Genomic DNA, 25,074 nt, shown 5'->3' with positions numbered 1-25,074 from the left:
CTCCTCGTCCTCTATTAACACTGGACCTCATGAAACTTCCCCTAACTTTACGTTTCCTTTCTTCATTATTCATTGTCGCTTGTGCTGCAAAGACACAAACTCTGTTGTGAAACTCTGTTATGAAAGCAATGCAATGTGAATAAAAGCTGTTTCCCTACGTCATGTTATTTTCGTTTACTGACCGCCTCCATTCCTGAGGGCCGCAGAGCATAGTGGAACAAGTGGAACACACCTTGTCACACGAGTCACAAGCGCTCCCTGTTTCTCTCTGGTGTCGATCCAAGCGCCAGCTCATCATCATTATGACAAACTGGAACTCTAATGGATAGAAATTATGGTCACGCAGATGTTTGGAAACCGTAGACGTCTCAGAACTTGAAAGCCCGATGAATCACTCGAGTGCTGTGCATGTTGTCTTTGTCATTATGAAACTTTAATTTGTTCAGTTCTGTTGGAGAAGCTCAGGGGAAATCAGGCTCTCCATTAACGGGGACTTGGATGTGTTTATTTACAGGGGTGAAAACAGGAATTAATTATTGCCAATGGATGAACGGATAATGTAGATTAAAGTATCATTTGTTAAAGATGCTTCTGTATTGATCTGAAACATGCTGCGTCCTGGTGTCCTTCATTATTCATTTCAGCTTTAGCTGTGAGGGGTTTTTTTTCAGACGCAAAGGGCAAATTTTATGGCCGGAGGACCCAATAGACCATGTAAAACTAAAATGTTTAAGACACATCTGCAGCCAGATTCGTTAATGGTTAGTGGTTAATATGGTAACGCTGCATTTTATGGGTCGCATATTTCTCACCTGAATACCTGGAACATTTCTTGGTAATTTCCAATACATTTCTTGGACTATAGGGTTAGGATAAAAACAAGGACATTTTCACTTTCTTTTTTTTTTAAATTTTCATTTGCAGATTATGGATAGACCGGGCCCATGTTCATGGAGATAAAATAACATATCATATGTGCCAACAGTGTGACTTGGGATACATTTATGATTTTTGGACAATAAGGAAAAATTCAGAACATCACCAGCCTCGTCCTTTAAAGGCAAAATGGATGGTCAATGTGCCTAACATGGTAGTTTCTCAGTTTTGACTAACTTACTGTTTCTTCCAACTGTTTTTCTTTATAATTGTAAAATAACAGCACCTTGAAGCAACTGACACTTACTTGTACGTACACTGCGCCGCTCCTCTCTCGCCACAGTTCCATCTACTGGTTTTTCTCGTTCGATCGAGAGAGAACATTGGGCACAAATCGTCTTCACTTAGTAAATAGGAAAATTGTAAACACTCGACAAATGAAGCTCCAATCAAGAGTGGGTTTCTGAAATGCTGCTCTAATAACGCTTCATGGCATTTTCTTTCCTGTGAACTGTGGGATTGCTGCACAGTTGGGGTAATTGAACGAAACTCTCCTCGTGCTACTCATCGACGCAGCGTGCGGTCGTTTGCGCTGGTATAGAGCTAGCTGCTGGAAAGTCTCCGTCGCTCTCCGTCGCTCTCGCTCCTCTCTGCTGGGTGGGTGAGTGCCTGTGTGCAGGAGACGGGTGATTGACAGCTCCATATGTGTCTGTGTAATTACGGCCGGGCTAATTGGCAGAGAGGAACACTGGGACATTGTCATTACTGACGCACCAGGACAACCCCTCACACACGCAGATGGAGGGAGAGATAGCCCCCTTCACGTGGGGGGAGGGACGGGAGAGGGGAGTGTTTGTGTGAGCGAGAGTTAAGAGAGATGAAAAGAAATGAGAGGTAGGACTGCGTGTCGGCCTGTGTTTGTGTGTTCTGTGTAAGTTCCGTGGCGGTTGTACGGAAGCAGTTTGTCTGTTTGGCTATTTTCGTTTTTCTTCTTTTTATCGCTTCGTCACTATTGTGTTCGGCTCTTTCAACAACTGACAGTTCTAAGCCCCGCCTACCCCCCCTTAGTTACTGTTGCTATGCCTGTCAGCTTTCCATTCCTGCATAGCAAGAATGCTGTGGTGATGATGATGATGATGATGATGATACAAGTTGCAGATGTGCCATTCAAAAATTCTTGCAATTTTTTAAAAGCATGGATCCTTGCTTGTCCAAAACTGGTATTCTCTTGGATGACCAGCAGAGGGAGACTCCCCCCCCCCCCCCCCCGCTCCTCCAAATATGGTTAGCCTACTTCCAGTTCAAAGATGGCATCGGCCAAAATGCAAAAAAAAACTGGAGGCGTCAAAGACGGCAGTTCACAAACCAACGTGTGATGTCACTGTGCTCTGCTGTCCAATGACCTACGACTGAGGCCAAAGGTCCCAGGCAAGTTGTCCCCACCAGTTGACTCTCCGGACATGACCCTAAAGACTCTAAGACCTCTAACGAAGTGTAGAAGTGCAGACGCCGAGTCCACACAGAAACCTTTTTTATCCGCGTATTTCTTTAGTCATTTGTCTATTTTAACCGTGGTCTCTACACACTGTCAGCATAGTGAATGAGGCCTATTTTTCTACGCTAGAAGACTATTTTTCACGATGGTGTAACGGGGGCTCCGAGCACTGGAATATTGTAAGGGATTTACTCTTCACACTGTGCCGGGGTACATGTACTGTGTGAGCACTGCAGCTGCTGCTGCAGCAGCTCTGATAACACACTGCTCCGTTAGCCCTCCATATACATACGCAGCTGACATGGTCGCAAGAGCAAGTTATGAGGGGAAAAAAGCTTCGAGGATGAGGAACCGACCAATATGAATTGCAATGGCGATGCTCGGGCGGTATTGAGTTTTCTCGCTGGGACTTGCCGCTGCGTTAATTTGCCCCCCCCGAATCTGATAAAGAGCGGGGCAGAAAGAGCGGACTTTTCTGCTGCAGCCCCGGTCAATCGCTGCACAGCGGTCGATTCAAAAAGTGTCACGTCTTAGACAAATCTCTGCTTTCTACTTTGAGCTTGCGAATGTGCCAGAGAGCAATTTGATTCTATCCCCCTGCCAAGAAAGAATGAAAGAAAGAAAGAAAGAAAGAAAGAAAGAAGCAGTTTCTCGTGTGTTTACAGGAAAGCCGTCGATCACCAATTATGAGCAAATGATAGTGATTATTCAGCAACAGAGCGACACGTAGATGGCTTTCGTGTCTCTTTGTATTCCTTGGCCCGGAAACAGCGCTGGGTGAAACAGGCTTTTACTTAAGCCTGTAAATATGCGACAGCGGTCACTCCTTGTAGCTCAGGCTTTAGAAGCTTTAAGTGTTTCGCCATCCGATCCAGGCAAACCTCCAGCCTTAAATGGCCGTACGTAGTCGGCCCACAGTCAGGAGTCTATTCTGGAGCGTGTTGTTTATGCGAGAGTTTTTGTGTGTCCTTTCACTCGCACAGGGCTGCTGTGTTTGTTCACATTGCAGCCTTGGCAACATTGCGGGGATACGTGTTTTCTGTGGCACATCGGTGACTCAGGCGGCTTTGGCTGGCACCGCCACTTTGCTCCTTTCTTGCGACGCGGCGTGCGTGTTTGTAAATATGTGCATGTGCAAGACATATTAATATTTGTGGGTCGTGGCAGTGACTCTTTTTTAAAAATTGTTTTTGCATTTGTTGCACTCATCAGTTCCTCTGGTGTGTTTCTGCACTTTACTGGAGAGCGGTTTTTGAATCTCTTTTGGGGCAAGTCTCAAGTGAGTCTTGAGTCTTTTCAAAGAAGACCTCAAGTCAAATCTCAAATCTCTCTTCTTTTAGGTTTCAAATATAAGGTGACATCTTTCATGGCAGGTTTCAATTCAAGTCTAATACTCCAGCCTGCTTGAAAAATCCAGTTCCAAGTGCACTACAGATTTATCATTACTTTTTAATTTCTCTGTTAATTCTGTTCTCTTCTAGCCGTCATTTACTGTTATAGTAACTTGACATTTGATGATCTAAATGCCAAATAGTAGGCAGTTTCATATATTCTGTATAATGCATCGGCAAGATCAGAAGTAATTATTCTTTTCTGGAGGCAGAGGAAAACGGCAGCTGCAGAAACGCAAGACTTTAAAAAACAACAACAACAGGGCGTTAGCAAACATACATGGAACTGAGGTCATGTCCTGTGCAACAACGATTCTGCAGCATATGGTAATAACTGTAATTTTAGGCATGGCCTTCAATATGAGAAGTGATGGGACCAGGTATTTCCAAAAGATTGACACGCTTTAGATCTGGTCCTTGAAATACAGCAGGACAGTCATTTCACTCTAGGAAATGGCATTTGCTTTAAGACACTAACAGAGGCAACAGTGAATGAAGAAAATGAGCCCATGAGCAGTGGAGAGGAGGGCAAATATCATCAGGATCCGAGTCACAGGGGAAAATGGAACTCTTTGGTTAATGTCAGTAATCAGGGAGCAAATCTTCCAGGCATTGGCTGCCTTTCAAGAACAGCCCATTAGATGCCATTACCCGAACCTCCGTGTCTCTCTTTTCTGTGGTCCGGGGCCGTTTGTCATTCATCACGGCGACTGGACTTTTTTTATTGGAGGTGATTCATTTGGGGCAACAACACAAAAGTGTTATTGGAACAAATACTGAAACGAAGGCAATCCTATCTCGTAAAACAAAGGAATAATTGTCTCTTGAGCAATTTTGGAGCAGAAATTACGGTTGTAAGAAAGATGATGAAGTGCTCAGATAGTAAATTTAAAATAGATACGAGGATGCACAGTGCTATTATAAGACGATAAATCAGAAGCACCGATGATACCTCCGACTCGGTTGAGGCACAGTCCCACTTTTAAGATTGATTATTGCTACAAATATCATTGGGACAGATTATCTCAGTCATAATTGTCAAAAAAATGACAATTCTTTCCACTACTGTAATTATGATGAGGTGTAGCGGTTTGAGGAGTTTTGTTTTTATGTTGATGTCATGCACAAGACACTAATCAATCCCTTGTTGAAGATAAGCACAACTTTCAACAGAATTTTGAAAATAATTAATGAGAACTTCCATCCAGAGAGAGTCAAACCACAAATGCAAAAAAAAAAAAAATCCAGTCAATCCACACAAATCAGATTTTTGCAACTATTTTTTTCCATATGTTTAAAACTCTGTTGCCTTTATTTACTAAGTCTGTCTCCATCGCTCTTTGTAGCAATTCAGTTTTATCGATACACCAATATCACTGCGCAGCTAAGAATAAAAACATTTTCTGGTGCAAGCGAGTTTTTATGGCGCAAACTGAAAATATGCAGAGAAGCAGGTGGACGGACATGCACCCCCCTATATGTTATGGGCCGGCTCTGAGGCCATAGCAAATAAGAAAAGAGGAAAGTTCAACTAGAAGGACTGGCAGAGACTAGAACCAGACAACGAAAAGGAAGGCTAAATCAACAGTACAAAAATCAAAAAGTCAAACAGAGCTCCGTGTGGTGCGGAGAGGATGGAGATCTTGTGTATCTAGCTGAGAGACAGTGACCGGCGGCCTCCACTTCCCCGATGGCTTCCAGCTCCAAACCGACCAGGACCCTGCGACATGAGACAGGACACACAACACGACACACACAAGCCCTGGCAGAGGGCACATGTGTATCTATAAACACTGATTAAACACAAACCCATTGTAACAGCATTGCTTATACTATCATTCTTCTCTTCTGTATACAGTATCTTATAGAAACGTGTATATCTGCAGGTCGGACCACAGAATTAAGAAATTAAATAACACAGCACAAACCCCAAAAAGTGCCTTTTCCTTTTTGTCTAATTGAACAAAGCATTGCACGGTGCGGAAGAAGGAGACGCAGTCCCAAATGTCGACCGATGTTTTCGAATGAATGAATGAATGAATGAATGAATAAATGCACATGCACAAGGAAGTGCGATGTGAACGAGAATGAGTGAAAAGTTTTGCGAACCCAACATGTTGTGGGTGTGATGTGCGTGGCCCCGTGTAGTGACGTGCCACCCACCGACTCGCGCCCACAGTGCGGCGCAGTGTCTGAATGGACGCGGGTCGGTTTTCCAGATGCGTTGACAGACAGACATCTGCAGGGTTGGCACAGAAAAAGCAGCCGAGAGAACTCGAGACCTCAATTTCAGCCACTGGTGACTCACTTTTCTCCCCTTCCGCCTAGTTGAGGTGATGAGTTGTGGCCGGTGTCTGTGTTGGGCTCTTGCTTGTGCCACTCACAAACAAAAAATCATTCCTTTTTTCCGATGCTTCATTTCTATAAAATGATGTGATTTTGTGGTTTGTTTTCTTGCGGCACAGACACACTGGTGACGGCCATGCCTCTCTCTCCCTCGCTCTTTCTTCACCTCCCTCTCGCTCCCTTCACCCCATCTCCTCCTCTCAACTACCACCTGGTGATTAGAGGGGTAATTGCCCGGCTCACACAAATCTCCAAGCTTGGGTTAATTACATTCTTTTCAACCGACAGCCCCCCCCCCCCCTCTCTCTTTTATTTTGTTTCCCTCCACATCAGGTGCTCCCTTCTTTTCTGAGGTAACCGCCTCAGTTGGCGTGATTCACACCGCCACGCAGTTTTCGTGCAGGTGCCGAGAGGCGCTCCTCAGTTTTCTCAGCATCAGCACACATGCACCAAATGAAAACACGTCATTGGATTTTCACAAAACCTGCACAGATGCGACGTCGACAAATTGATCTTCCAACCCGTCAATGGCGGCGCACAGTGAGGCAAATCAGCCTCAAATTGATTTTTTCTTTTTCTTTGCTTACCTTAAAGTGACATTACAGGAGGGCCACTGTATGTGCACGCGCGCTGCCGTGCCGCTCCGCAGCGGAAGGGCTTCTACGCTGATTATTTTCTCCCTCTTTGCCGACCTAAGAAAGACATAATTGAGATGAGTGTATTGCCATGCCGGAAATTGATTACAAAGCCTAAATGATGGGCTTTTATCCTAAGTTAAAGGGCTGGAGCAGAGATGAGGACATAAACGTCACGGGCTTTCTCGGTGCCAGCGCAGCTCGCGCGGCTTCCCCTTCCTGCCGCCAGCGGCAGATAATGTAGCAGATTTATGGTGCAGATTGTCTCCTTAATCTGGTTGTTTATATCTGCCCTTCCTCCAACCAACCTCCGCCACCACCACCACCTCCTCCTCCTCCTCTTCCTGCTGTCTGTTTGGCCAAAAGGGTTTTACCCCAGGTAGACGGAGAGACGGGGCAGGAATGTGTGACTGTTTTTTCCTATAGCATCTGTGTTTTTCAGAGAGAGAGAGAGAGAAAATATTTGATCACGCTGTGTGAGAATGTGAAAAAATTCTCTAGTGTATTGTATGCTGAATGTGTGTACTTATGTGTGACGCCTGGCGGCCATCTGTGTCTGTGTCTGTGAGTGTGCGTGTGTGTGTGTGTGTGTGTGTGCGTGTGTGTGTGTGTGTGTGTGTGTGTGAGTGTGCGTGTGTGTGCGTGTGTGTGTGTGTGTGTGCGTGTGTGTGTGTGTGTGTGTGTGTGTGCGCGTGTGTGTGTGTGTGTGTGTGCGCGTGTGTGTGTGTGAGTGTGCGTGCGTGTGTTTTTCCATTCAGCTATCTATCACCTCAGCTCATTCATCTACAGCCGACCCAGTCATTTCGGCTCTAGTGGGAGTCACGGACCTCACATACAGTGAATTCACGTTTCTTTTCTGTGGCCCACAGCCTCTGTCATAACTAGTGTGAAAGGCCGCGTCTGGAAAATTGGCTTTTCTTGCAAAAGCAGCGGGGCGGATGAAAACCAGAAATAATGCATGAGATCGAAAAGAGGCGAATGTTTATGTTGGGAGCTGCACGGGGCTGCGGCCGAGTGGGCTCGAGAAGGAACCCGGAGCTGAGCCCTCCACTGAACAGAACGGGGAACATGTGTAATAAAAGTCTGGGGCAAAGCCTCGTTAAAACAAGAAAATGGTCGTTGGGGCAAAAAGAAAAAAAATAATAACTGGATATACACCTTCTTAAACATCCTCATGCAGTACATCTCATAAAATACACGATGTAAAGTCTCTCTTGGACATGAATTAGGGACTAGAATGATTATGGGGCACAAGAATCCATCCAATCCAGTATTGCCGGATATATATTGTCTCCCAACGGGATATGAGGTGTGGCCGTAACAGAATTGCCTCAACAGCTCTCTGATGCAACGGCCAACTGAACGTATCATTATCATTATCATCAAAAACTGTAGTACATGTAATCGTTTGCCTTGTTTTGTACGTGATAGTGTGACCACTGCCAGCCTTTGACATGAATGACTGTTGGTGAGAGTAGACGGCAGCGTCGGAACTTTGTTGAATGAGGCTTCCAGCCACTACTGGATAGTTACCAAGCAGATAATGGTTTGATTGGTGATGTGCTGCGCTGCGGCTTGTTGATGCTTTGCCGTTCTATGAACCGCGGACAGTGAAGGATTTGGCTTCGTGAAAGTGAAAAGTGTTGTTTGTCTCTTTGGTGGAAAGCTCTTTTGTCAAGTGCGGGGCAGATTAATCAGCACTTTGGCTGCGTGGTCCTGATTGTGTGTCTGTCTGCCAACATTCATCACCATGAATTCCACGTGAGCTGTGTGAGTATGTGAATAGAAACCTAGCAGAGTTTGCTTTGATGTGAATCTGTAGGCGGACTGATGGGAATCACAGCGCTGACGCAGTTCGGCCTCTGTTTTCTCTCACCGTTTTCCTTAACGCTCTTTCGGACACATTGGACTAAACATCCTTTCCAGATGACAAACTTTCAGCACAGTCGTGCACACTGGTTGACACGGCCGCACTCATGTGGACTGCGCGGTTGGCTTTGGTAATCATCTCACTCGTTCACCCTCTGCACCTTCTCAATCACGTTTTTGAATTAAGTCCCGTCACGCGGTGTGGCAGAGACGGATGTTAACACAGTAGGGTTTTTTTTCTTCCTCTCCTGTTTAGCTTCTGATAATTTTTATTCTCTTGATTTACTGACGAACGACAGCAGCTGCATCACAGGATGTAACTGAGATGATTGAATCGCTCCACGCTGGAAGCTGCAACTTTTTCCCCCCGAATAATAATAATAAGATACAAAATATGAATAATCTTTGTGCCGTTCAAGATTATTTGTATCTTAACAATTTATGTAGTTTTTGGAGTAGTAGCGAAGCTCAACCTAAACTATTATATCAAGAGCTAAAATGGCTTCACTTAGAAGTGAACCCAACCAAAACACTTTACTTTAGCTATTTCTAAGCAGTCTATATGACACATTAATAACTTGTTCACATCACATATTTCTGGTTGTAATAGCACCATGGTGGGCAGGTGACAGGTGTCATGTTCACGTCACTGCCAATCGCTGGCGCTGGAGCCAGTTACGACTAGACAGTCACTTGACCTGGGTCATACCCCCTCACACTGAAGACAGGAGCCAGATGTTAGGGGGGTGTTTCACAGGTGTTGGTTTTTCAGTGCGGAAAAGGGGAACGTGGTCTGGACTCTTTGGTGGAGGAAATTCTGGAATGTCGCCATCATCTCGTAACGTTGTACCGGACTCTGCCATCACGCTTTATGAACGTGGGGAGGGGCCAAACAGTTTCACATGGAGGGACTCGCACAGACTGACATGCACGAACATGAACATGTGCCTGGACCATGGTTCAGAACACACACACACACACACACACACACACACACACACACAGAGCCGTTACTCCATTATATCTTTACAGACACACACAAAAAATTGTTTTGGCTAGTGTATTTGAAACCGCATGCATAAATATGGTCTTTTAATACAATTCAGTTGAATTTACTATATGTTTGTGTTTAAATGGAGAAAAAAGGAGAGTGGGGAGTTGAAAAAGCAAAAAAAAAAAAAAAAAAAGCAGTGAAATGATGAATGGGAGAGGATTAAAATAAATCAATGTTGAATTTTTTTTCAATCCATCCAAATTATTTAACCACTCTATTAATTATGCATGTGTTAATTTGTACTCTGCTTCCACAATACCGGCTTATGAAGAGAAGATTAAAAAACTTATCATCAGTAGCAGTTTCTCCTACCCCCCCCCCCCCCCCCCCCCCAAGACTCTCGGTTGGACAGCTTATAATTCATTCTGATGCAGGAGAAAAACATTTTCTTTCCTTTCTATGGGGTGCAGTGGTGAATATTAAGATTTTTTTTTAACAATTTCCGTAGGAGAGCTCAGTTTGCCCACGGAAAATTGCTATGACTGACCAGGAACAGTCGTGGAGCGTTGAAATACCTGAATGCCCCTATGTGAGGCCTCGCAGATTGGACTGAGTGATGGTTTAGTAGCAGTAAAGGCTTTGGTTGCAAGTTGGGTTTGGCCCATTGCCAAATAAAGTGCGCTCTGATGTCCTTGTTTGTCCGGAGGGGGGGGGGGGGGGTGAAGGACAGACCAGCGATGACCTCACTCACCACAGTGCAACACTTTTCCGCTTGTATCGATCCATCTGTGTGTTGGTGGGTTTCTGCGGGTGTGTGCCCGGGACAAGGACGGAGACAACCGTGACATCCTGTCCCCTTTTTCCTCCGTCTTTGTTTGTCTCTCCCTCTTTGTGCTGTGGAATTAACCTGCGTTATGTTGTTCCTGTGAGCATATTCGTTTCGCAGTAACGACGTCAGGTCCATTCAGCTTAAGGGGATCAGACACTGTATTAAGGATATAGCTTTGGTGTCTGTGTCGTCACACCTGCTCCCGTTGTTGCAGTGACACGGAGGCAGCGATAGTTGGCCATCACTGTGTCTGGATCACTGCTGTCATAATCTCTGATAGACACGTAGAGCATTATGCACTATCTGTTATTGCATTCTGGCTCAGATTCAAATGTATAATCTAATTGAAAGCTCTGTTTTCTCTTCGTGTGTGTGTGTGTGTGTGTGTGTGTGTGTGTGTGTGTGTGTGTGTGTGTGTTTGTTTGACCACAATCACCTTTGCCATTTTTTTTTTTGCTTCAGGGATGTAACTACCTTTACAGTAAGTGCAGTTTAAGGTTAGGTCTGTTGTGTTGTGTTCATCTCTTTCTGACCTTCACATCTGCACATCTCAGGGTTTTCTATATTTCCAACGTGATACACCACACCACACACATCTTTCACACCATGTTTCAACATTATATTTCAGACTTTATTGCAGTTGTCGAATACAGTCATGTCTCCATCTTCATGTTAGATTGGCCCTCTTCCAAAAATACTGCTACCCTCACAGACAATGATGCCCTGCACAGAGATAAAAAGTCCTAATCTGACACAAAGGATCGACCCTGACCACAATGTACGTCCTCTGACACAAGGGAACACTCAAGACATACCAGGCTTCGCCCAAAAAACCTGGAGGAAAACCAACCTTTACAATTAGATTGAGTAAAGGAATGAAAGTTCACTTGATGAAATGTCACCTTTTTTTACGAACATTGACCCTTGGCATCAGCAAACTCCCCTCGTAAAAAGAATAACATCAGAGCAAAGGAAATCAGTGTGAAACTTAAGGATTAGGAGCAAGAGAGGGAGACTCGGTTGCAGGTCACAGAAAACTAAATAAAGATGAGGTCTCTCGCGCCCCGCGAGGTGAAGGAGAACGAGACCTTGCACACGGACGAAAGCAGGAGCCTGAAAAAAAGATGCTGCCGTGCGTGTCAGAGGCTTTGACGAGCTATTTAATAAAAAAAAAAAAGGAATGAGATCAGCAACATCCTCCATTCTCAAATAAAAGACCTTGAAGCCAAATAAAGTAGGGTGAGGTGCCTGAGCAACATGTACGTTGAATCCTCTGAACACACGTGGACCTGAAGAGTAAACCTGTGATCCTTCCATCTTTGGACCAGTTCCCATGTCATCCATCGACCCTCTTTTGCCCCGCTTACTGTTCGGGCGCACCTTGTTGCTTGCTCATCGCTTTTTTAATTTTTAGGTTTTTGTCATTTCGGTCCCACCAGCCGGCAAAAGGTCTTGTTGTCTGCTAGATTGAGAGATTGACAGTACAGAGGGTCTGTCACAGCTCACTCATGTATTCAATTTCGCCCGAGCTAAAAATATTCTTCACACTTTGCCTTAAAGCTAACGTCGCCTGCAGCGCTTGTACACAACACCCATCGTCGAAACACTGTGTTTCGAATATTTAATCTGACAGCAAGCAGTTCATTTGGCGACGCTCACGTCCGCGCATGACGTCCCCTGACTTCCTGTATAGTGCCCGGCAGTGGAATGCATATTTTTAATCTCTCAGATTGCATAACTCATGCCACACAGCGCATTAGGGATTATTCTTCCAGCAGTGACACATGTAAGAGGAGAGAGCAGGACAGCCAGTGCTGTAGGTACGGTCACTGCAGGGAAATCAAACGAGGGATTTGTGATGTGAGATTAGAGATGCAGACATTGTTTATTTTTGTTTCATGGTCTTAATGCTAGATCTTGATCACTCAATATAATACATTTACAGTACATACTTTAAGTCACCTTGATGGAAAGACATGATGTCAGTTGATTGAAGAGTGCACGCCGGACGGACACATATGGTACAAGGGCGAGAGGGCGTCATACTGTAGATGTGGTGGAAGATACACCGAGAGAGGGATGTACACAAATGTTCCATATCGTGTATATATTTATGGTTTCCCCGTGTGAATTGATGGGGTGAGGTCAATTAGTGCAGTCGGGTTGTTTCGTGTCAGGCCACTGGACTTTGATTACACAATAATGTTTCTGTAATATTTAACTGAATTTTTGATAGAGCTATGCCACTTTTCCAGCTATTTATGAAAATATGAAGCATGTGTTGTTTTACCATGGTTGTTACGTTAAAGAGCAGTTTTTGTTTTTGATTTCACACGCTGATAGTAACATTTTGTTATTGCAGGCACATAGACTTGTCTGAGAAGGAATAATACAGTAGTTTTTATATATTTTGATGTTTTTATTTATGTTAATGCTGTAATTCCATGCTAACCCCAGTGTATGCTGATAATACAATCATTTCTTTCTTGAATTGTGGCTACTGACCACAAACTTTTCAATGCAAAAAAAGGGCCCTTTCCTCATCACAATGTCGATGTTCAGTAAATATTTGACTTTTCTATCATGTCTGTCACGTGAAGCCTGAAACAAAAGGCGGACAGTAGTTGAGTCATTAGTGAGTCCATTAAATCCTTAATTGTGCGATCGTGCAATGGCGTCTGCTCTCCAGTAAGCTCGCGTTTGTTCTCCATAAATTTGTTTGCTTCTATTTGACCTCCTCTCCCACGCTTCCCCCCCCCCCCCCCCCCTCTTCTGCTGATTAATGGCGTGAGTCATGCAAAGACAATATTAATTGGCCATGACTACTTTTTCATATTCCATGCATGTTCCGTGTCATTCTCTTGCATATTTTCTCCTTGACAAAAAGACGAGGTACCGCGCAGGCTTCATATAACGTTCATGCAAATTAGTGACTTACGGGTGATTGACAAAAGATAGGATGTTCAAGACGAATTCTCGGATTTAGAGACTAACGCATACCATAACAATCAATAATTGAAAAGATAACAATAATAAAATATAATCTAAGTGTTTACTAAGTAGGTGTAAAGTTTTCCTTCAGTCGTGTAGTGTGTTGCTCTGATCGGTCACTTCTCAGTATCCTTCTGGCTGCAGGCCACGCTCTCATGTGCTCCGGAGGGCGTTCCCTTCTCGAGCTGCATCCCCCCGCTCTCGCACGAGGATTAGATCATGCTGTTTAACTGAAGACCAAAACGCCCACGCACACACGCACAAAGGTACACAGGTGCACACAGTCTGATATTCCTGTGACGCAGTGCTGTGACTGTCGCCATGCAGTAATGCCGCTTGTGTGCAGACTGGCCGCATCCTTTTAAGCCTTTGTTGTTGTTTTTATTCCCTGCAAAACAAATGACTTCCCAGAACTGACAAATTGCTCACTCGGATTAAGTGAAATGCAGTTTGGATTTAGAAGGATTTAGATTTTGGGTATTTTGTACACAAACACATGCACACTTGCTCATTAACACAACCCCTTTCATATTAAATTTATTAGCCTAGATCATCTCCGGTCAGAACCAAATCTCAATCTCTGTATTGGGTCGGTCTGGCTTCGTACGCTCCAATATATACAATACTTTCCAATATATTGTTCTACCCAAATAACAAAGTTTCACGCTGCAAAGAACAATAACCATTTGGATACATAAAGTTATGGAACATTTAGACACTTTGTGGTAATGAGCACTTTCCCATCATTTTTCAAATGTCACATTATTAATCAGGACACACTACGTGTTGTTCATTTTTTCACAGTACACTCAGAGATAAGCAAGAAGAAAAGCAAAATAAATATCCTCACAGATGGAGTGAATACTAACCCAACCCCTTAACCTTCACATTGTCCTTCACGTTTGTGAGTTATTGCTGTGTGCCCTACAACATTGGTGAAACAAGTGTTATTTAATACTGTATGGATTGAACTACAATTGTATCATCAATCTCTATCCATTTAACAATATTACAGCATTTGGCTGCTACTGTAATCAACATGTCTGCTCTCTGGCTAAAATAACAAAAACAACTATCAGTTATGAGAGCGTGTGTCTCCATTTCTTTGTAACATTATTCTTTGGGTTCTGTTAAAACGGCTCATATTTCTGACAAAGTGTACAAAGCAATAAAACTGTTTGGGTATAATAACCAGATATACGGTGTCGCGGTGCAACGTGAGCGAACTGCACACAGCTGGATTGTATTCGAGCCAAGATGGAGAATTTACAGCGTCTGAATCAGTGTCCTGCCTGGTGCAGCTTTGAAACCAAAGTTCAATTGCTCAACAACTGCACCGAAAAAAACAAAACCAATTGCCTTATATGGAGCTGACTGCTGAAGACCGTGGTATGTCAGGTTGAGGTCAAGTGAAACTCTTCTGACATGCTGTCTCTGTTTTATGTGCCTGCTGCATAATTGGGTATTATAACAACATCTCAGCATGTCACAAGTATATTAACTTATTATTTTTATCTGCCCAACATAGCATTATACTAATATTAAGGATTCACTTTACCAATTGTCAGTGGATATCAAACAACAAAGGCAATGGGCCACTTTGACCCAGTGTTTGTGGTTATTTTGCTTTTTATATATAATCTACTCTGGCTTTTTTTTAAATATACATATCCCCTCCTTTTATTGATATTGATATGTGTATCCTTTGCACTTCTGTTGCATAACTAACTACTTTTGCAACGGCTTTGAGGTAAAAGTATATATATATATATATATATATGTGTGTTTATATAACTAATGACAAGACTGGGTCATAACAACCCTCTGGAACTAGAGGTGACCCAGTGATAAACCTGTGCCACGGTATATTGACCCAGATTGTATTTTGGGGTGTGCACATTCTGAAACAATCACATCTAACAGCACTGCTAATTTTGTTGATTTTCAGCGCTCGCTGAAAAAAAATGATATCTATATCTGTAGATACAGTGGGGTTCGGTGCCTTGCATGAAAGCTGGTTACCGGATAAAGAATGTACAGTAAATATAATACAGGACTTGATAACCGCAATCTGTTTTTTGCATCTGCAGTAATGTGTCCGACACACACACGTCCTTTTTCTAGGTGTCTTCGTTGCAGTAAAATAGAAACTGCTGAATTTGTGCTCATTGCGCTATTGAAGATTTCTTTCTTTTCTTACTTCATCTCGTGGATTTGATTGGCAGAGTTTGACATGAGTAGGCTGCATCGAGCCGACCACTGGTCTGTTTTTTTTAAGGCTCCTTTCTGTCCCCCGCCGTTCTCGTCACATCTGTCATTTGCAACCTCCCACGGCAGCGGAGGCTTTGTTTAGAACAGATATCTGAACTTTTGAAGGAGTTACCAATACTGTTCGGGGAGCGTGCTCACTTGCACTGGAGCGCTATTTGTAATTTTAATGAGAGCCATCAACGGCGGCCTGAACCTGCCACAGCTCTTCCCACCCAAAGCTGAATGGCCAACCAACGCTCGGTGTGGGCGTCACATTAACATTTGTGTTTACATACAGTTTTAAGTATTTAGCTCACATTCCACAGCAACACAAAACAAGAGAGGAGGGAGGTATTCAAGGACATTTTAACAGGACACCGTTCAATGTTTCTGAATTCTTAGAAAATATTAGGCAACGCAACACTCCATTTAATTTTCTTTTTGATTTTGCTTTCTATCATTGTTTTTTTAACAACCTGTTCCTATAGGTTGTTATGTTACTTAAGTCTCCTACTGTTCTTTGTTCTTTACAAATTTGCCATTAAAGGCCCAGACATCTGCAAACTGCTAGAAATTAAACAAAAAACATAGAAATCAAATAATTTTCTTTTCCTAGTTGAAAAAAAAACGGCATGAAAACTGCCATAACTTGTTAGTGACACATACATTTGAGATATGACTGTTGACTTTGGAGCAGCAAGCTTTCTCGTGAAAAAAACTCAAACCCACTTGAATCGGGCCAGGTGCTTTTTTTTGAAAGTGAATATTTAAATATCTCTGTTCAGCAGTCAACTGATGCATGTTCGTCTCCGTGAAAAATCGTTCAACTCCTGAAAAAGAAAGAAAATAAAAGCCTTGAGGATAAAATAGCAAGTCCTCCGGGTTTAATTTATACTCCATTATGGCTGAGTGACATTTAATTAAACGAAAAAATGGGTTTAATACGTCATATCATTTCTGGGTTCATTTCTATTGATGTGCTTGCCTTATATTGTATCAGTATTAAACAGCTATAACATTTCATTCTATTACATTCTGCAGAAACTCTGTCCATTTTCAGATCGAGGGATTTGTATGGTGCAAAAAACAGTAAGTTTGATAAAGAAACTAGTGGAAAAACCGCCATGTTCACCGTGATCAATAGAAAACAGCTCTGAGCTAAAACACTGAATTGTTTTGTTGTTGTTGTTGTTGTTGTTGTCGTCGTTGTGGTTGTCGCTGTTGATGATGAGGAGACGACCTCAGATGAAATCACGCCTCGTGCCTCCCCGCTCCAGCCCATCCGTCTTGTCCAAACCTAGCTGTCCCTGGACTCCTGTGTTTTATTGACGCGGCGTGCTGCCGTCACAAATCTCGGTCGAGGCTGCAGAATCTGTGGCGGCGCGGCTTAACAGAGTCATCGCGTTTTTACAGGCCTCGTTCCGCTTATCAGCCCGAAACCTGCGCGCGCGCGTGTGTTTGTGTGTGTGTATTCCCTGAAAGCATGCTAATCTCCCCGGGTGATTACATTGACCCCAGGCCATTGATTACACACCATCTAGGCTAAAATGTCATTGGAACACGGGCGGCGGCCAGTGTTTTTGCATCCCGGCAGGCAGCGCTCTCATCCCCCCTCTGCTCAATGAGCCCCATTTGTCCCCTCCCCTGCTTTCTACTGTGTGGAAAATAAGCTCTGTTGCTGTGGCTTCTCAGGGCAGACCTGTTTTTTTTCATGATAAGTCAAAATAGGATATATTTCTGTCTGTCTTTTTGGTGGGCATGTGCAGTGTTTTGTTTCTTTGTTTGTCTTGCCTGAGTGACAAATCGATTGTTAGAGGGAGGAGAGAGCCGTTGCTACGTAACCTTTTTTGCTGTTAAATCCCCCCCCCCATGTTCACTTCTGGCTGTCACAACAGCTGTCGAGGAGGTGGAGCATTGCGGAGCCGCACTTTGCACTGCAGGGCGGCTCCAGTTTGACACCAGATCATTTCAGTCCTATTCTTTTATTTATTTATTTATTTATTTATTTTCCCTGTTGCCCATTCCTCTCTCTGAGCGGGTCGACCGAGGCCAAAGTACTGGATGCAATGGGAATAAAAATGCTCTCAACCTGAATTCCAGCTCTAATCTCCCCTCTGAGCTCTCTGCTCACCCCCTACGAGGGAAAAACAAATAAATCTTTCTCCCGTGTCTGTGGATACTGAGGCGGACAGCTGGAGGCTCATTTCTTTACAACGCTCCGTCACTGGCCCGCTTAACCCGGCGGCCACTGGAATTTGTCAGTGCAGTGCAGTGCAGTGCAGTGCAGTGCAGGGGGGTGGGGCCAGTGGGGGGTTCGCCAGGAGGCAATGTTAGGGATTTTATGAGTTAAATTATATATTTAGGGTCAAATTTGGTGGTTTGACATGATGGTAGCTGATGATTAATATTTCCCATTCTATTTGATTGAAGACGAAAAAAACTGCTGTGTATTTAAAGGCTATAGTCAGTTTCACTTTGTATTAATAAACAATTGTGTATATAATACTTGCCATTAGCTCTCATGCTCTTGTAAACACACCTTTCCTATCGATTTAAAGCCAAGAGGGTCTGTGAAGACATGTTCAGCGTGGCACTGCACCTGTATTTCTCACACCTTTGCAGCTCAAAGTACTCGTCATGAGGGGTTTTTTTTGTTTCTGTTTTGTGGATATTTTTTTTTTACAACAGCGTTATATTAGAGTTCGGGACCTCACTGACCTCAGCTGTCAGCTGAAATATTGAGCTGTCAAACGACATGGGCAGACCTGGAAGCACACATCAGAGACGCTGAACCTCAGCAACTCCAATGAGCTCTCTGTCACACTACATAGGTTCGTGGCTGACACCATGTTGTTCAGAGTGAGATATATATATATATATATATATATATATATATATATATATATATATATATATATATATATATATATATATATACATATATATGTATATATACACACACACACACACACAGCTGTCAGAGGGCTTTAAAATCACTGGCACAAATGACGCTCACCATCTTTTTACTTACTTATGGATTGATGAAAAAATTGTACTATACTATGAAAATCACACGGATGATTTCAGCTTTTAGGAGGAGACCCACCACATCCTTCCTGCTAAACGTTGGTTGCTACCTGCATTTCAATCTCTGTAATAGGGCCACTCTTGTATTTTTTTTAATCTTTCAGAGACAACAGTGACTGCGGCCAGCTTGAATTGATTGTGGCTTGAACGGAGCCCAGTTATGGAAATGAGTATGAAAATGCCTACACACCACATTTTCTGCCCCCGCGTATTCTCAGTACGTTTCGGACCTGGGCTTTTTTTTTTTGTGCCATATTTCGAGGTCTTTCTTGTTACAGTAGCCGTTATATGTGGCTGGTGTAAACCATAAGTCATGTACAGCTCAAGCCAATGCCTTCACTATATTCATCAGTACTGTCAACTGAGCTTCATGTATATGTATTAGCAATATTTTCAGTGATGTAGCAGAGCACAGTTTCTTTCAAGGCAATACTCTCTATGTACACTTCAGTTAATATCTTCAGTTTTATTTATTTTTTAACTCACAGTGCAAGTGTTTACATTTATATTCTTTGCGACTATACAGCGTCAGCGCTCCATGGTTTTTTTAAATTATTATTTTAAGTCTCTAGACCCAGAATAGTAAGTTGATCAATAGATTTATCTTTTGTATGATGCAAATGAAACCAATGACTTTGATGAAGAAAGTGAAAAACGTGTCATGTTCACCGTAATCAATACAAAATCATTTGTTTAATCAAATGAATTGCAAATTTTTTAAGTGATTATTCAAAGCAACATTTAGCAAACGTTGCCTGTTTAGTCCGGTTGAAATGTCGGTGCTGTTGCTTCTCCCTGTTTTCCATCAGTGTTGGTGTCTGTCTGTTTGACAAAAGGGCTCTTGTCATTGTCTTCTGACATTTCACAAACTAAATGAACAATGGCAGAAATGCTGAACAAACTATTTCAGTAACGAAGATAATCATTGGTCACGAGTGCCCCTGTTAGGTTCACATACGTTGTCTTCTCTTCCTAACACGCTTCTTTGGCACACGCAAACACACAGAGTAGAATTCCTGTTTGATTTCTACGATGCCTTGAAGGAGCTTCATTTGGACGAGACATTGACCCGTTTCGACCCGTGTCCAGAGTGAGGAGTTGATAATGGAAGGAGCTGAGAGAATGACTTCACTGCCTCACCAGCATAGCAAGTGTTCAGCGCATGGCTCCGGCTGCTCCGGCTCCTCCGGCTGCTCCGGCTCCTCCGGCTCCTCCGGCTGCTCCGGCTCCTCCGCCCTGCCAGCTTTATCTCTCGCTTAAACTGAATTTCTTTTTTTCCAGTTGGCTCTGTGCCCAGGAGTTACTTTGGGCCTGACCCGCTCTATTAACACAGCGTGTTGCCTCACATGCTAATGACAGCAGGTGAAATGAGCCAAGTTTGTTTTGGTCGCCAGAGACACTGATTTATCGCGCGTCCTGGCGCTCGTCTTGTCATCGCGCCAGTCCTTTCTTTCCGGATTTGAAAAGGAGGCCCGAATGGCTCAAACGTGCACGGCATTGACAACGTTGAGTTATAAGGCAAAGGAGAAAATCTTTCTCTTTCTCTCTCTCTCTCCAAAATTGTTTTTTTCTTTCATCTCAACACCGATTCATTCTCACCATGGAGCCGTCCTGGATTGTTCCACATCTAGTAAATTCTCTTTTGACTGAACAACAACAAAAAATTGATTGGGAATTCTGTCTTTTGTTAGACAAACAAAGGCAATGAGCCTGTGACAATTTCTTCTTCTTCTTTTTTTTTTACAAAAACTCAGCAGAGACAAACTGCTTGTGCTAATGTCATTCAATGTTTGCTTCCAAATAAGCGCAGCATGCCAGCTCCCGTGCACAACAAGATTAAGTCAAAAGTCAAAAGCAAATGACCAAAACACACACACACACACACACACACACACACACACACACACAAGAAAAACTATGTTTGGTGAATTATGGTCCGACAATGAGCTTTGTCAAAGGAAGTGGGACATTTTTCTTTCCTTTTCTCGAATATTAGCAGGGAAGCTCGCTGGCTCACAGCTGTTCTTAATAACCATTATTAGCGCCAACCAAACCACACGTGCAGCGATTCGAGCTCACAATTCGTCCATTCTCTTCCTTGTTGATTCTTGAAATAGCTGCAAGCTGCTCAAGAGAGGCACGGGCACGCCAAGCAGCTGTTGGAGAAACATAATTCGGCTTGTTTGTGAGGGAATATCCAAAATAAAGTCAGGCGACCACTTCATCTCCAACAATCCGTGACCCCTCAAGGGATGAAATCCCACTGATTCCCTGACTTTCCCTCCAGGCGTCGCCATGAGTTAAACATTTTGTGGTTTGGGGTTAAGGGCGAAAAATCTTGGCAACTTTCAAATGCATTTTCCATATACGAAGGATGTAGGATGAATTCTGATGACCGTTGATCCGCTGACACCAGCAGCAGCTCGGAGTTTTCCCTTTCTCCAGCAGCATCATTTGTGCAGACATTCGTGGTTCTCAGAGGATGAACCCTACTGACTTTGGAGATCTGCTGAGTTTTCCTCTAGTGACACCGTGAGCTTGGCGTTTTTCTTTTTGCATTGAAATATCTTGGCAACCAATGGAAAGGATTGCCATGAAAACCAGCCATTCAGTGGAGTGGATGAATCGTAAACATTTTCTCCTTAAAATTTGTGTTATTGTGTGTTTTTATCCAGATATCCAGTGAGGCACTGTGCGTCAGCCTCACATAGCTGCCAGCATGGCTGTTGTCTCTCTCTCTCTAGTTATGTATTTTTTTTTAACATCTCACCAGACCTTTCTGCATGAATATGGAAATTATGACTGTGCGGCACTTTTACAGAAGCAGACTGGAAGAAATGCCCAAATTACTTGCAGCATTTCCTGCCTCATATTATTGCACAGCAGACAGCGTGTCAGAGGTTAGCATTCAAGCCTCGCAGCCAGATAGAAACAAGTGAGATTGCTTTCCCTTATTTTTGAGGTCGTCCCTCATCATTCAAATCCTATGCAGGTCTGCTGGAGCTTCGGAAAATGATGTGATCTCATAACATTTTGCGAATCAGTGTCCTGCACACGACACACATTAAGGCCGCGGTCTCAACATTTGGACAACAAAAGGAATAAATGCGTCCATTAATATTTGACAATTTTTTCCTCACAGAAACGCTTCACTCGGTAGAATTGCAGCCGCTGTCAGGGAATGTAATCAATGAAAGCATCTGAAGCCTTCCACTCTCCCACCTTTCTGCTTAATAATTCAACAACCAGCGTAGCCTCTGTGGGCATCGACTGTGAAAGGGAGCTCATGACCTCCAGCACAGCAGCAGGTGGTATTCTGCGAGAGCTTGCACTGTGCAGAAATTTCATGATAAGTTGCTTTTCTCTTTGCTGCTATTTTTGTTGTTGTTGAAAAACAAAAACAAAGAAATTGATTCATAGCACAGAACAAATTTGTATCGAGGAAATGGAAACAGAGAAGATGGTGTTATTGCAATTTTGATACCAGCCATTTTGCAGTGTTGTACTGTATTACTCAAATGTTCAATTTATTGAAAATAACTAGATAAATGTTCAGTTAAAGCTATAGTACATCATTTTATATTTTTTTTAAAACTCCCAGTGATGCCATATAAAAGAACTATCAAAACCCGGACAAGACCAGCAGTTGCATACGAATGTATGCCACCACGAAAGTGACAATAACCTTACAGAGCACTTTCGGAAATGCTGAAATAGAATCTGAGCCAGAATCTGCCAGATATATCCAGGCAGGCTAATAGAAGGGAGATGTCAGTGGTGGCAAAAGCCACACAGAAGAAGCACGTCGAAACTGCAATATCAGAGCTATCTTTAATTTTAAATGGCACATACTCATGCAAATGAGTCCCGCGTCTGCAGGCATCAAAGGCTGCAGTGGGGTTTTTTTTTTAGAATGAACAGATCTGTCAAACAGCAGATGATCTGATTTGTCAGGAAGAGCACAAGGGCAACTAATAATTTCATCGATGGCTCCGTTCCAATTAAAGTGTCCCATTAGTGCTGCAGCGGGCACAACACCAGAGCTCAGGAGCCGGCACGTGTACAGTAGATGGCACGCAGCCGCTGTTAATGTTATTATTTTCACCTGCGGTTGACAGATCAGAGTGTTTCTCATGAGCCTACGGAAATTTGCCACACCTACTGTACATCCGTCAAACACCTCACCACCATTTGAGCTTAAATGGACTAGAAGTAAACATGACATGGCAGGAGGTAGAGAGGGTCGTCCACTAACTGGAATGTCAATGGTTCGATCCCGCAGTCAACGCACCGCAGTGTCCTTGGGCGAGACTTGTCATATACAGTACGAATGATGTGTGATAGCTGCAAATAGCGGCGCTGTGTGAGTGGCTGAATGTGATTTGTACTGTAAATCACTTTGGTCTAGACTAGAAAAGCACAGTATAAATACAGTCCATTCATCTTTTACCATAACTATTGGAGGTAGATAACACTGTGTTGATGTTAGCAGAAAGTTTAATCTAAAATAACAAGTAAAATGAAAAACTTTTCAGTCCACAGTGACTCATCTCAGTTAACATGGAGAATATTCTGCACATGTTGAAAGTTGGAGAGTTTTCTGATCATTTTGTACTTTTATGTCTTGATTTATAGCAATTTTAATTTTAATTTTTGTATGCTGCTGTCTCACTTTGTAATTTAGACAGAGAGAGAGAGAGAGAGATGTTCTTTTTTTTTCCTTTTTTCTTTTTTCAATCTGTCCTCGTGCAGCAGAGACCCAGACCAGATTAATTGAATATGAGTTGCAATTATTTCATCATGTCAAGATGGCAGCGGGGTAATTCCATTTGTTAAATGACTGTTGAATCTCTGTTTTAGATTAAGATGTCTGGTGAAGCAGTTGGAGAGAGGAGAGGCTTCCCTCGCTGACCTCAAGAAAAACCTCGAGTATGCGGCGTCGGTGCTGGAATCTGTTTACGTCGAGGAGACAAGGTAAAAAAAACAAACCCCACAATTTCAGCTTTCTACAATGAAACACGTATTAACAAGGTCAATTCATTGAGAACAGATAAAAGCAAGAACATGGAAAAGAAAAGCAAAAGCATTCGTGTGTCAATTGAGCTGTGTTGTAATTCTTAGTTTTATTTTAATCCATTAAATCTCTGCTTTGTCACACAAACTTTTACCTTCATGACGAATGATAGACTGAATCTGTATGTATCTGCATTCACTCTACTTACATTTACTCCACTTTAGGTGTTGAATTGGGTTCAGATCCAGCGACTGCGACTGCCAGAGCAGAGGATTCACATAATTTCCGTACTCTCTTACTAAAACTACTCCGCGACACCTCATGCCCCGTGTGGATATTTCTCTAATCGTTTATTCAGGTTTTTCCTGAAATGTGTCACCTGTGTTTACTGCGTAGCAGGTTTTTAATGCTGTGGCTGAGAATTGTATGTCAATATTGGAATTCAGGCCCATGAATCAGAGATATGAAACGGCTTATGGAATTATGCAAGGCCCTCGTCGCCGAGATCCCGCCAGATTAGGGGCCAGCGATGGCATGACCACTCCAGGACGGAGGATGATGAACTGCCCAGTGCCGAATCCATGTAGCGGCATGATTATCGGTGCGGTGCGAACGCTTTCCCTTTGCCATAAGAGCATGTATTCAGTTCAGAGGGGGGAGACCGAAAGGCTTTGCTCTTGATCCCCCGCACATGTCAACACAACAGGATGGCTGTAGAGAATTAAATCACATAGTTGGATTTGAATTCGGCATCGTGGCGTTTCAAGAGGCCTGGGATGTTTCGCTGTTACATAAGAGGCGTTTATTATTTGGCGGACCGCGCCGGGATTTGGGTTTGATCCCCTGTGAAAGCAGACCTGCAGTAAAAGATAAATATTCTAGCAAGCCTCTGGTCTCCTCTGGTTTCCTTTTCTTCATTTCTTTTTCTATTGGTTCCTGTCTTTGTTCAACCCCCTCCCTTCACCTTTCTTTTCAGACGTTTGGTGGACACAGAGGATGAGCTCAGCGACATCCAGTCGGAGTCGGTGCCCTCAGAAGTGCGGGACTGGTTGGCCTCCACCTTCACCCGCCAGATGGGCCTGATGCTGCGACGCAATGAAGAAAAGCCTCGCTTCCGCAGCATCGTCCATGCCGTTCAGGCTGGCATATTTGTGGAGAGGTAAACGTGTGTGTGTGTGTGTGTGTGTGTGTGATGCACAAGAACACAACTACAGTTACTCTCAAGCATGAAGTCAGAATTCATATGGATTATCACCTTTATAGTTACTCACCTGATGTTGCCGATCTATCATTGATC

At 43.3% G+C, this 25,074-nt stretch overlaps 1 protein-coding gene across 4 annotated transcripts in view; it reads left to right on the top strand.

Moving 5' to 3' along the window:
- Positions 1–25,074, top strand: part of pde1cb (phosphodiesterase 1C, calmodulin-dependent b) — a 74,440-nt gene that overhangs the window by 30,673 nt on the left and 18,693 nt on the right. For all 4 annotated transcript variants that reach the window (XM_035634927.2, XM_035634926.2, XM_035634928.2 and 1 more), the window contains 2 exons: positions 23,624–23,737; positions 24,754–24,936. In XM_035634927.2, the coding sequence (XP_035490820.2) occupies positions 23,624–23,737; positions 24,754–24,936 (297 nt within the window). The remainder of the gene's footprint in view (positions 1–23,623; positions 23,738–24,753; positions 24,937–25,074) is intronic.

Source organism: Scophthalmus maximus, chromosome 5 (assembly GCF_022379125.1).
Source record: "Scophthalmus maximus strain ysfricsl-2021 chromosome 5, ASM2237912v1, whole genome shotgun sequence".
NCBI lineage: Eukaryota > Metazoa > Chordata > Actinopteri > Pleuronectiformes > Scophthalmidae > Scophthalmus > Scophthalmus maximus.
Note: the sequence above shows the minus strand (reverse complement) of the source record. Positions and strands in the feature narration are given on the sequence as shown.